Source organism: Gekko japonicus, unplaced genomic scaffold (genome assembly GCF_001447785.1).
Source record: "Gekko japonicus isolate JY-2015 unplaced genomic scaffold, Gekko_japonicus_V1.1 scaffold278, whole genome shotgun sequence".
NCBI classification, from domain to species: domain Eukaryota; kingdom Metazoa; phylum Chordata; class Lepidosauria; order Squamata; family Gekkonidae; genus Gekko; species Gekko japonicus.
Window position 1 is genome coordinate 1,245,110 of NW_015169783.1, and position 13,750 is coordinate 1,258,859.

Consider the following 13,750-nt stretch of genomic DNA (forward strand, 5'->3'; position numbering starts at 1 on the left):
TTTTGTCTTAGCTCAGGAAGGATGGCTCCAGAGCAGACTAATTTATGCAGCAGCCAAACTGCTTGCTCACAGCTTTAATGCCAGTAGCTCACAAAGTAGACTTTTTGCTCACAAGACTCCACAGCTTAGAGGAAGCATTGGTTACAGGCCTTCTTTCCTCTTTAGGGAAACTGTAGAGAAAAGATTGTTGACACTTTAGGTGAGCGGCGCTACGGCCACCACATCCCTTGCCCAACGCTTGGGGATGTTCAGCCTCCGCAGTCCCGTTTCCAACACTCCACCTCACCCAGTACCAAACTTCCCTTTCCCCATCCAACTTACATGGCAGCTGACTTGCAAAAAGATTTTTATTTTTTGTTAGAACCATTTTTTACAGACCCACATCCCAACCGGAGTTCAGCCAACAGCCCCCCACCTCCCCCTCCCCCTGCCTCCACCAGACCCAGCAAGTAGCTGTTCAGGGAAGGCAGAAGCTTCCAGTTGTCCGTTCGGATGCTCACTCGGGCGGCGTCTTTCACGTGCTGCACTCGCAGCAGGATGTGGTACTGCGGCGGCAGAGCCATGCCGATTTCGTACGAGCCCAGCTGTTCAGCTAGAATGTACCTGGCGAAATGATCCTGCACCAATTGCCCCAGGGATTGAGGGGCCACAGGCCAGCAGGTGAGGCTTTCAGCACAAGTCCCGTTGCTGTCCGGGTGAAGCTGGTGCCAAAGAGCACCAAAGAGTTGGCGTCGCTTCTCAGGGGGCCAGGCAGGCAGCGTCAGGGGCAAGAAGAGATCGGGGAAAGCTACTTCCAACGGCTCCAGCTGGCCGCAGTGGGTAAGGCCCTTCTGCGTTGTATACACAGCAAAGACGTTGACACGCGTGGGGTAGGGACAACGTGGCTGCAGCGTCAGGGTCACAGTCTGGGGTGGGTGGCCTGCCGAGAGGCAGGGCACACACAGTTCTGGCATGGCCTCATAATGCCGGTCAGAGCACGCGAAACGCAGCACCACACAGAGCAGGAGGTCGCTGGGGGGACCCGCGTGGACCAGCCGGTACGTCAAATTCAGCTGCGAGGGGGGCCGCACCTCCAGCAACCACCGGCAATAGCTGTCCACGTCTTCCTCCGAGTGGGGGGCCGGAGGCACTTCACTGCCATGCCCTACCCTCTCCAACCGCATGGGGGCTCGCTCAGCCGGGTGCACCGTCAGGGAAGCCACAAAGCTCTCGCTATCGGCCACAAAGGAGGAGGAGAGCGTCCGGGCCTTGACGGGGCCCTGTGGGGCCAGCACAGCCCCGAGTTTCTCATCGGAGAGGCTGGCCAGCAGGGTATAGTAGAACCGAGCCCGGTCTCGGACGTCGACATCCACGTGGCAGAGGGAGATGGCCTGCAGGAGGTCGGCCAGCTGGTACGGAGCAGGCAGCGGCTGGAGTTGCATCAAATTGCGGCAGACGCTCAGGAGGATTTGTCCCGAGCGCCAGTCGCCTAGCTGGTCCAAGGCCACCAAGCGTCTCAGGAACTGCATGGTGCTCCTCTGGGGGATGTCCTTCTCCTTTGCCAACCTGGCCAAGACTTTGAGATGCCAGCTCAGCTCCTTCTCTTGTGAGGGTAACCCCACAATCAGCTCTTGCAAGGCGTGAGCCAATGAACCGGCCCACCCAGGCTCCTCCGGCACCGCCCACGCTTCATCCAAGAGGTTGATAACATTTGGCGCCAGAGCACAGTTCTGACGATAGAGATCCAAGAGGCAGCGGGTCAGCTCGGCCATGGGCTGCGCCCGGGAGCCAAAGTACCGGGAAAAAAGGAACGCTGCTCGGAAAAAGAGCCGGGAGGCCTCCTGCCCACCTTTCCCGGCCACCAGTCCCCCAAGAGCAAGCACGTGCTCCAAGAGGTAGCCCACCCCTTGTTCGGCAGCAGGCCCCTCACTCTCCATGCACACCAGGCACAGCAAGTTCAGCCGGGCCAAGATGGTGCCCTGATCCTGGAAGAGCCCGGGGAAAAGGCCGGAAATTGTGTGAGGCGTGAGCAAAACTGGCAGGCCCTCCTCCGTGCCCGAGCCCAGCGGCCGGTTCTCAGGGAAATGCAAGAGGCAATCCAGATGGAAAAGTTTCACCGGAGTGGGCAAGGCCGGGTGCTGGGCCATGCCCACCAGGCGGCGAAGCAAGAAAGCCTCATCTTCGGCAGTGAAGAGGCTGTCCGTGAAGAGGGACTTGAGTTGCAGGATAGCGTGCAGCAGCGCCACGTCGGCTGTGCCAAAGAGGCGCACCAGCTGGGCTTTGAAGATGGCGGGAGACTCACGGCTTGGGCCAAGTACCACAGGAGGTGGCTTTGAGCGGCGGGGGACAGAAGATAAGAGCTGTCCAACAGAGCCGAGACCACCGACTTCAGCTCCTTGAGGTCCCCGGAGGAGGGCATCAGGAGCAGCTGGTCGATAGTCGCCAAGGAGAGGTCACCCAGCTCCTTCGTAGCCCCCCAGACCAGACCCTCGCTGCCGGCCAGAAGCTCCCCCAGGGTTCCCTGCCCACCCCGTGCAAGTAGCAAGATGGCGTTCCGCAGAGCCAAGCTATAGAGCAAGGTGTAACCCTGATGGGCCAGGGAGGCTTCCTGCTGCTGCAAGGAACGCAGGGTCTCCAAGCGCCGCGACAGCAAGCCAGGGTGGCAACACTCCACCTCTCTCAGGCACTCACAAGCGGCCACCCGTACGGGCCTTTCAGCAGACCCCCCATGCCGGTCGTTGAGGTCCGAAGCCAGGTGGAACAGCAGGGAGAGGTACTCGTGGGCGGTCGGGCAGCCCTCGCTGAAGGCCTCCGTGGCCAGCAGCACAGTCCCCATTGCAAAGAGCAGGTGGCAACGCAGAGACAGCACTTTGGGCGAGGAACCCAGCTGGGCAAAAAGGGACAGCAAGGATGCCGTGGCTTCTTGCCCAACCTTGGCATCTGGGCACAACAGCGTGGGATATTCCAAGAGGAGCGACAACATGGAGACCTGCAAGAGGGAAATATAGCTGCTGTCAGGGAGAGCCAGCCAGAGGGCACTGGGGAGCTGATGAGCCAGGTCCGGTTTCCCTTAACGCCTGCCCTGCTAGGTTCCACCTCCACTCCTGCACAACCCCTCCCCACACTGTGACTTCCCAAAAACTGGATTGGCTATCTTCAGATATTAATCTCAAATCCATTATTGTTTATTTTACAACAGGGTTTTTCTTTCAAGGCAGCATGTCTTAAAAACACAAAACCAGGCTAAGCCTTTTAGAAAATTTATTTATTTATTTATCCATTCACTTTATACCCCACCCTCCCCGCGAACGGGCTCAGGGCGGCTTACAGCAGTGGCCCACTTGCCAATAAAACCCAATAAAATTTCAAATCAGCTGGAGAAACCCCAGGCCACAAACTGACTTGTGTCAAAGTGAGATTGGCTTTGACAAGGAGCAGGTCCCTCTCAGCTGTGCAATCAATGGATAACTGCAGTGCAATCCTAAGAAGGCTTTCCTGGGAGTAAGTCCCACAGTGAACACACCTGAGTAGGATTCTGGGCAGACCTGCTTCAGATGGCGCTCTTTGATCAGCACCCTCTCAGATGGCTAAACACACACAAGGCTCCGATGCAACATATCACACTGACTCAGCTGCCCCTTTGTGGCTGGAGACGCCCTATTTTATTTATTTATTAAATTTATACCCTGCCCTACCCCGCAAGCCGGCTCAGGGCGGCTTACATAATTTCTCTGCTCCCTTGGGTTTGATATTGTTTATATTTTATAGTGATCGTTTTCAATTGTTATTATCTGGGTTTTTAAAAAAAGAATTCTCAGTGAGTTTTAAAAAAGCATTGTAAGATTGTCTTTGAATATTAACTACTGACTCCTGTTATATCTATATGTTCTGATGGAAAACAAGTCCAGTAATTTGCCTTGTGTTATAATATTTGAAAAATTAATAAAAATTTATTTTAAAAAAACATTGTAAGCAACTCTGGAATCTCAAATGAAAAGCGGAACAAACGGTTTTACAAATAAACATCAATGCTATTTCTATAAATAAATTATTTAAAGCAGAACTTACAATTAATTTTTTTAGCTGTCACCCATTGTATAGTAGAAGCAGTAGTGAGAATATTTTCTGGTGAGAAGAACTGGACTCTGATCAAATTTTGATTCTGGTTCACCATTTATATACCAATGAAAGCTTGTGGTTCTAACCTTTAAACAGGCACTTTCCTGCTTATGATTGTTACTGAGTTTTAGCATCATCCGTTATTCCCATTTCACAGAGTGGGAGATTGAGGGGAGGGCACTGACAGAAGACCTTGCCTGAACATCTCCCAAATCAAAATCCAGTTTTCTAGTCACAAGGTCAAACTTATTCTCAGACTTTTCTGGGATATGCATTCACAGAATCCAACATTTTTTTAAAAACAGAAGACTTACAATAATGAATTATTTGAGTTTAGGTTTTGGGGGCCCCACATGCTTAGCTACAAAGATGGAATAGGTATCAAGCATACTTGGGTATCAAATACTCTACAAAGTTTAGTGTAGATCAAGATGGGAAGCTGTGTTAGTCTGTCTGTAGCAGTAGAAAAGAGCAAGAGTCCAGTAGCACCGTAAAGACTAACAAAATGTGTGGCAGGGGAGGAGCTATGTGACAGAATCCTGAGGGGACGGAGAAGAGTGTACAGATTACAGGGGACACACCCTTTCTGAATGCTCCCTCATGTAAAAGACTCCCTGCAAGTAAAAAAAAAATAATAATAATAAACTATCACAGCAGGGACAGAGGTTCTAGTCCAGCCTGCTCTGTACCAGTATTTTATTGTGAGAAGTTTTTGTTTACAGATTCAGAAATGTTATTTCCCCTCCACTCCACATTTTGAAGTGGAACAATCCGTTCTACAGCCTCATTTCTAACCTTTCTAAAGAGCCTGGGACATTGTACACGGTTCTCTCCTCCCTCACATTGATTCTCACAACGAACCTATGAGGTAACTCAGAGGGCTGCGAGAGAAAACTGAGAGTGGTAGGCCCAAGGGCATCCGGCTTCATGACTGAGAAAGGGATATAAACCCAAGTAGAGACGTAAAATTCCCAAAAATTTTGAAGCTCGGAAAAACCCAGAATTTTTTGGAAAAATTGGAAAACAAGCTACATTAGCACTTCTTTTTTCTTTTCCAGATTGAAAGTCATTCTGTTACTTTAGGAACATAAAATATGACTATGGACATTGTTACTTGGCATGAAATGATCACAACTAGCATATTAAAAATATAGTGTATCCAAACAATTACAAACAGAATACCCACCCACATGCAAAAACAAAACTGAAACCTTTTTCTTTTCTTGTGACAATAGCAACCTCCTAAAGGAAAAAAATGCATTTTGTTCTTGCATTGGAGAGTTCAGTTTATAATCTAGGACTTGCTTGTCCTCAGTGCACAGAAATTAGATTAATCTGATACTATACATATTTTTTAGAAATGATTTGGAAAATATTTGAACACCTTATCCTAAAATATTTTATTCATCATGTTAAAATAAAACATTCCATAATCAATTTTCTTTTCTTTTTTCAATTTTTCCATTTTTTTGCAAAAAAACAAAAAAGCTTCAGAAAAAACCGGGGGAGGGACTTTTCCCCCTGAATTTTTCCGGTTTTTTCCCAGGCCTTCACATCTCTAAACCCAAGTGCCCCCAAATCATTTTCACCCATGCCAAAGCTACAAGACAATCACTTCTCACATTTCCCAGCTTTTCCATACTTTTCTCAGCACAGACTAGCACCTCTCCACACACACACACACTCGGTCTCTGCACATGCAGCTGCCTGTTGATGAAGAGGCTATTATATGACGGAATGTTCACAAACATTCTTAATAGCTGAGACAGAAAGGTTCCAGTACCACAACAACAACATGGCTGTTGTGAGGGAAGTGCATGGATAGTTTGATTGGGGTAAGAAAAAAATCATTCAGAGACTAAAATGGAGATTGCATTTTAGGGAGACTGGGAAAAGCAAAGTTATGGACAGGAGAGCTAAGAAGGTGATGGAACCTCATACCAGTGGGATGAATTGTCAAGGCAGCATTAGCAGAGGGAACCACCCCCACACCTTCCAATTCCTGTTGTTTTAACAGAGTATGTCTTGCTTTTTCCACAACAATCCTAAACGTACAACTTGGCCCTTCAAGCTGCTGGAGCGAGGGCCATGATCTCACCACACACCCTTCTCTGCATCCACTCTAAAAAGTAATGAGTCTCCCCCTCCATACCTTGATCTGCTCCCCCAGACTTTCATTGTGCAGATCCTGCAACAGTTCAGCTACAAAGGCATCGCTGGCCCCATAGGCAGAGAGGAAGGCTGTGGGGCACAAACGGAAAGAGGCGACAGCGCTGGTCCAGCCCTCTGCATTCCTTGGGCTCATGGTGAAGACAGTAAGACTGCGAAATAGAAACGAAAAGAGGATATTGAAGACATCGACTGATGCTGGATCTTATGCCCTCATCCCCAACGTGCTTTGTAGTGATACTGGGATGGCTCTTTTTATGCCTGAACGTCTCTTGCCTTGAAAACCCTATAGAAGGGATCCCCAACCTTTTTGAGCCTATGGGCACCTTTGGAATTCTGACAGAGTGGTGGACAGACCCACAAAATGGCTGCTTTAGGAGGCGGAGCCAGCCACAAAATGGCTGCTGCATAGGGTTGCCAAATCTTCTTCCCCCCGCGGCGGGGGAGCGTCGCCGCGGTCCGGGAGTCGGGCGGATGTGCGCCGGAAGTGACGGGCGACGTGCTGACGTTGGGGGCGTAGCTGAGCTTGTCGGAGGGGAAAACCATATGGTTTTCCCCTCCGACCCGCCCCCCGGCCCGATTTGGCAACCCTACTGCTGCAGCTTACCTTCAGTCACACAGTGAAGATCCTTGTGCTGTGGAGACAGCTGCTGCCAAAGCAATATTTTTACACCCAATCAAATTTCCAATGGCCAATCAGAAGTCTTGCTGGGCAAAAGCCCCACCCAGCCCTGCCTGCTTTCTGAAAACACTTGGTGGGCACCAGGAAAGATGTTGGTGGGCACCATGGAATCCACAGGCCCTGCTTTAGGGACCCTTGTCCTATGTGGTTGGCTGCAACTTGATGGCACTTTCCACCCGCCACCTCCCACATTTCTATCTTACCCTGCTTTAGCAGCCCTTAATAGATAGCAATGTATTATTTGGGGGGACTGTGGAACCACTCCAGTGAGGTAGGCATTGTCTTGACAGCCAACATGAGGCAGTGGTTAGAGTCTCAGACCAGGAACCAGGACAACCAGGTTCAAACCTTCACTCTCCCATGGAAGCTCTCTGGGTGACACTGGGCCTGTCACAATCTCTCAGCCTAACCTACCTTACAAGAAGAAGAAGAAGAAGAAGAGACTGCATTTATACCCCGCCCTTCACTCCCCAAAGGTGTCTCAGAGTGGCTTACAAACCCCTTTCCCTTCCCCTCCCCACAACAGACACCCTGTGAGGGAGGTGGGGCTGAGAGAGCTCTTGACAGAAACGGTTCTTTTTCAAGAACAGCTCTTATCAGAACTACGGCTTGCCCAAGGTCATCCAGCCAGGTGCAAGTGGAGGAGTGGGGAATCAAACCCGGTTCTCCCAGATTAGAGTCCACACACTTAACCACTACACCGAACTGGCTCTCACACCAAACTGGTTACAAGGTGGTTGTTGTGAAGATACGGTGGAGGAGGGGAGAATAACGTAATAGACCGCTCTGTATTCCATTTAGGGAGAAAAGTGGGATATAAGTTATAAAAAATTCTTAGGAGTCCTTAGGAAATTCCCTCATGGAAGACAGCCCAAAACTGAAGCCCCCATGGTCTAACATAATATACCTCTAAGTGCCCATTGCAGAGAATCAAACAACAGGATCTACTTTTAGGACTCCAAGTGACCACCAGTTGGCCATTGCTGGAAACAAGAATGCTGGGGTATTTATTTCGTTTAAATATAAAGGCCCTATCTTAAAAGCAGATTACATTAATAAGAATCAGTTTAAAACACTTCATCAATTATTATCACATGCGTTGCCATAAAATGCAACAGAATGTTAAAAACCAGAAGAACAGCCACAGAAACAAGCCAATAAAAGCACAGGGATGCCAGCCTCCAGGTGGGGCCTGGGGATCTCCCGCTTTTACAACTCATCTCCAGCTGACAGGGATCAGCTCCCCTGTAGAAAATGGCTGCTTTGAAGGGGGGACTCTATGGCATTGTACCATGCTGAGGTCTCTCCCCTCCCCAAACCCCACCCTCTCCTGGATCCACCCCCAAAGTCTCCAGGTATTTTCCAAACCAGACCTGGCAAACCTATAAAAGCAGCAGAGTTTGAAAGTAGATCAGTTAAGCATTATGCCGTATTACAGCAACATAAACAAAGGTCAACCCAGAAGCTCACCCCAGCAGAACTGTGTTAAGCAAACTCCAGAAGCCCAAATGGCACCGTGCCTAGCAAGCCTCATTCATTGGACAACCTTGGTGCCACCACCAAGAAGGCACTGCCCCATTAAGGCATCCACCAAACCTCTAAAGACTGTGGAACCACAAACAAAGTCTGTCCAGATGACCTGTGCACAGAGGGACATTCATGCCATAGATTCACACAGTTAAGGGCTTGAATGGGGGAAACCAGCACTTTGAACCGGGCCTGAAAACAAGCTGGGAGCCAACAAAGACACACCCCAATCACATTGTGCAGTAGGCTCAAGATGGACTGTCAGCTGGGTAGCTGCATTTTGATGTGGTTTCCAAGAATATTTCAAAGGCAGCCTCACACAAAGTGTGCTACATTAGTCCAGCCTGGAACTCACCAGGCCATGTCTAACTGTGGCCAGACCAGGCTTCAACAGGAAAGCCAGCAAATATCAGCCTAAGCTGATAAAAGGCACTCTTGGTCACTGCTGTCACCAATTCAGGACAATCAAATACCCCAGGGGCATGCCAGATACCCATCTGATACAGGTTGTGCATAGTTTCCAGGATCATATCTCCTCTGCCCACCTTTGTCTTGTCAGCATTAGGCTTTTTACCCTCATCCAGCCCATTCTGATTTCAGGGACTGGTCTCTTTGGGATCCATTGAAACAGAGAAGTGGAGCAGCACCCACATACTGACAACACCATGCCTCAGACCTCCAGATCAGACCTAGGCAGAGATGCTCCGCTCCATTTTAACAGTATTACCTGCCTACAGAATCTATATAAATCTAGCAGCTGCACACTGCAGCCTCCCTTTGGAGTTCTTTTGCTGGATAAAGGCGGTTTGTAGGTCAGCAAGAGAGTCGGGGCTCTGACTGGGATAGCTGGATCTTGTCAGATCTCAGAAGCTAAGCATCATCGGACCCCGTTAGTATTTGGAGAGGAGACCACCAAGGAGTACCAGGGTTGCTACACGGAGGCAGGCAATGCCAAACCACCTCTGAACGTCTCTTGCCTCAAAAACCACATGAGGTGCCATAAGTCAGCGGCAACTTGACAGCAATTATTTTTTTAAGAGTCAGTTTAGATGGAATAAGTCTGCATAGGATTCCTTCCTCTGCGGGTAGCCTGGATTTACCTCCCCCGCCCCCCGCTGTCCCCACCACCACCAGGGTAATTTTAATTTTGTTGGTTTCAGAAGGATATTTTCAGTACTGTTTTATTGTTGTGATCTGCTTAAACTGTACCCCAGTTATCCGGGAGAAAGGTGGGCTTATATATGCTTCAATATATATGCTTATATATGCTGAGAGCCAGTTTGGTGTAGTGGTGAAGTGTGTGGACTCTAATCTGGGAGAACCGGGTTTGATTCCCCACTCCTCCACTCGCAGCTGCTGGATGACCTTGGGCAAGCCATTGTTCTGTCAAGAGCTGTTCTCTCTCAGCCCCACCTACTTCCCAGGTGTCTGTTGTGGGGAGGGGAAGGGAAAGGAGTTTGTAAACAGCGCTGACTCCAAGTGAAGGGTGGGGTATAAATCCAATCTCTTCTTCTTCTCTTCTCTCAAGAACAGTTCTCTCAGAGCTCTCTCCATTCCACCTACCTCACAGGGTGTCTGTTGTGGGAATCCAATCTCTTCTTCTTCTTCTTCAAATAAATAAAGACTGCTCCAATTCAAACGACAGAACCTTGTGGCAACTCATGATTTGACTGGGCATCAGCTTTCATGAGTCAGAGCCCAGACGCTGAACTGGAATTGAATCACAACACGCGATTTCATTTGCAAAACAAAGGCAAGAGATTCGGCCCTCACAGAACTTGATGCATTTAAGCAAGAGGAGTGAGATTGCGTTATCAACAAAGACTCGGATTGCAAAGGGCCTCTCCTTCATCCTATTTAAATTCCACTCGATAACGTCAAGCCTCGAACATCTTGCATCTCACGCTGAGCTATTCACAACTTGGAAATCTATGTTTGCCCAACTGGTCTTTTCCCTGCGATGGCCGGACGGCCTCCTAGCACAAGCAACGGGATGGGCGGGGGGTTCTAGAGGTCCCATAGACGTGCCGGCAGGATTGCCACATACGCACCGTCATGTTCTGGAAAAACGTGTGATGGACGGGGTCGGGGAAGAACTTGGGTCAACCCAAAACGTGAGAATCTTCTGTGCTGAAACGAAAAACAAGGTATTTGGAGTTGTGTAATGAAAGGGGGTGGAATTCTGTTGGGCCTGAGTTCCCGTGCATGGGGCCAGAGAGAAACACAAAACAAACCGGGGCCCGTACCAACCCCACTCCATAGCCCTTGGCGAAAATGCAAGGCATTTCTCCCTGCCCCACGTACCTCCCTACCCGCCCAGTCGCCTCCGGCTTCGACCCCGACTTCCTTTGGCCGCAGCTCAGCTGATCTCCGATCCTTCCTAACAAACCAGCGCTTCCTGCTTCCCTTTGCGACGATTTCAGCGGCCGCCACTAGAGGGACACCGAGCAGCGGGCCAACGTGCCGGTCCTTCCCACACCAGCATCCCGGCCTAAGTCCCAGCGGTGAGTTAATGAAGTGCTGGAGCTCCCGGTTGCCCGAAGCCATTGCCTGCAACGCCTCTTCTCCAAATGGGGGAGGGGGGGGGGGAGAGAAGCGAGGCACCCTGCACGTGCTCTGAGATTATTTGTTTTCGGGGAAAGTGCATACTTTTGAACATATGCCACAGTCTATCCTATTGAATATGGTAAAACAATTTAAACCTACAGTTAAAACAGTGCCAACTGAATCCCTACAAGCCTAGCTGAATTACAGTGCTATCCTAGGATGGCGCTGTAAGGTCTTATCACCTGTCCCCAAAAGAGAGCCCAGAGAAGAACACCAAGAGAAAGTTCCATAACTCCAGACCCTCCACAGGAAAGTCCCTGCTCCAGTCCTAAGACAGACTATAATGTACTGGGTCCGATGCATGAGTTAGTGAATCAGCTCATAGTTTATTAGATAGGCAGGGAACAAGACAAAGTGGCCGGCTCGCAGGCTGGTTTATATTCCCAAGGTAAAACCACACCCCACGCACACCCAACACCCGTGGTAGGTTTATTTACAGTGCTAGCAAACCATAGGTTAACTCTAGGATCCTAGACTCCCGATTGGCAGGGGACTAGGATCCGACCGTCTATTGTCTGTAAGAGCGAAGCTCAAGCTCTTTGCATGACCACGTCTTGCACGCGGTCGGCTAGGACACAACACCCCTCTCCCCAAAGTCCAGAGCACACCGACACACATAGTCCTGTAGATAGGTCAGTGGCCTTCTCACTCGGGAGGAGCAGCGAAGCTCAGGTGTTACTGGAGCCGGGGGCTGTTTGTGGTGCTGTGCCAGTGGTGGAGGCGGCAGTGGTGCGGCTGTTTCCATGCTCTCCCCTGCTGTTGCTGGGCTGTTGGTCTTTCGCTGGGGGCCCTGTCGCTTCCGGGAGCAGCACCGTTAGGGCAGCTTCTTCTGTTGCCTGTGGGGGAGCGTACTCGAAGTCACCCTCCTCTAGATCTATGGGCAGCACTTGGGGGCACAGCTAGTCGATGTACCGCCGCCAGAGTTGTCCGTCTTCACACGAGACTTCATACGACAGGGGCCCCGTGTCTGACAACTCTAGCGGGGATCCATACGGGGGCCCGGGCATAGTTCCGGACGTATCCCGGGTCTTTGGGGAAGAACCTCCCCGGGGTGCCACTTGTTCCTCTGGGCCCGTGTCGTGATCCGGGGCCCTGTCCGGATGGAGGCGATCCAGCCTGGTCATTAAGCGCCTGCCCAGCAGGAGCTCGGCTGGGCTGCAGTCGGTCATGCTGTGCGGCGTGGTGCTGGGGGCTAGTTTGTAGTTGCAGTCCCCGGAGTCCATGCACCGCAGCACCTCCTTGGTCATCCTCACCATCCTCTCTGCTTGGCCATTGGTTGCCAGGTGAAACAGGGCCAAGCGGATGTGCTTGATCCCATAGTACTCCGTGAACTCCTTGAACTTGGCCAAGGTGAAAGCCGAGCCATTATCCGTGACCAAGGAGTCGGGAATGCCTTGGGCACTGAATATCTGCCACATGGCCTGGATGGCGGATCGGGAGGAGGTGGAGGGCACTGGGACCACCTCGAGCCATTTGCTGTAAGAGTCTACAAGAATAAAAAACAGCTGGCCTTGGAAGGGGCCCGCAATGTCTAGGTGTAGTCTGACCCAGGGTTTGTGCGACGATTCCCAAGGGTGCACTGGAGTGTGGGGTGGTGCTGGGTGAGTCGCCTGGCACGTCTGGCAGCGTTTCACAGTGTCCTCGATATCTCAGTCAATCCCTGGCCACCACACATCCAGACGACCCTGGGATGTGTTTCGTGGAGGGCGGCAAGAACCCGGTCCTGCAAGGGGGCAGGAATCACCACCCGACCACCTCGCAGTATACACCCCTTGTGACTTGACAGCTTCCGAGAGGCGAACGCCGCAAAGTCTGCCCCCCCAGGCCCATGGGCCACCCCCTCCCCACCCAGTCCAAGACCCGAGTGAGGACGCGATCCCAGCCCGTGAGGCAGGCCACCTCCACCACCTGAACCAGCCTGTCCGGAAGGGCCTCCAGAAGGGCAACGTGATGGGCTGGGGCAGGGGCAGGATCAGAGGAGGGAAGCGGGAGGCGGCTCAGCGTGTTGGCATGGCCCATCGCCTTGCCGGGGCAGTGGACAAGCACATACAAGTACCCAGCCAAGAAAATAGACCAGCTGAGCACCTGGAGCGACAACATGTGCGGGGTCAGGCATTCGGGAGCCAGGAGCCTCAAGAGTGGCTTATGGTCGGTGATGATCGTGAAGGGCCGGCCATACAAATAATTGTGAAATTTCTTGACCCCCACCACAATTGCCAGGCCCTCCTAGTCAATCTGAGTGTAGTTGCGCTCAGCTGGCGACAAGGTCTGTGAATAGTAAACCACCGGGACCTCGTGGCCATCTGCCAAGCGGTGTCCCAGAACCACCCCCACCCCGTAGGGAGAAGCATCATACGCTAACACCACTGGAAGCTTTTCATCGAAATGGGCGAGCACCTCTGTGGCGATTCCTTGTTTTATATGTGTGTGTGTCTCTTTAAAAGTTTGGTTGCATGGTAAATAGACTAGAATGGTTGAAAGAGGCAAGTGTGATGTGACTGGTGATTGACAGAGAGGGGGAGGGGTTTTGGAAGTGGTTCCGAGTGGATGAATATGTATGTCTGTCGGGAGTGACAGTTACAGGTTTGACAGTTGATAAAGACAGTTGATAGTTCGTTCTGAGGTCTGTGTGAGAAGCAGTCTTGTGTGTGATATAAGAGTTAAGTT

At 51.0% G+C, this 13,750-nt stretch overlaps 1 protein-coding gene across 1 annotated transcript; it reads right to left on the reverse strand.

Annotated features, from left to right (window-relative positions):
• Positions 1 to 347: 347 nt before the first annotated feature.
• On the reverse strand, positions 348 to 10,862 carry AP5B1 (adaptor related protein complex 5, beta 1 subunit). Its single transcript, XM_015416853.1, is given in 6 exon segments — positions 348 to 2,278; positions 2,281 to 2,968; positions 6,251 to 6,419; positions 10,040 to 10,186; positions 10,528 to 10,606; positions 10,781 to 10,862. Coding segments are annotated over 3 exon segments (2,772 nt in total). The 5' UTR covers positions 6,404 to 6,419; positions 10,040 to 10,186; positions 10,528 to 10,606; positions 10,781 to 10,862.
• Positions 10,863 to 13,750: the final 2,888 nt, after the last annotated feature.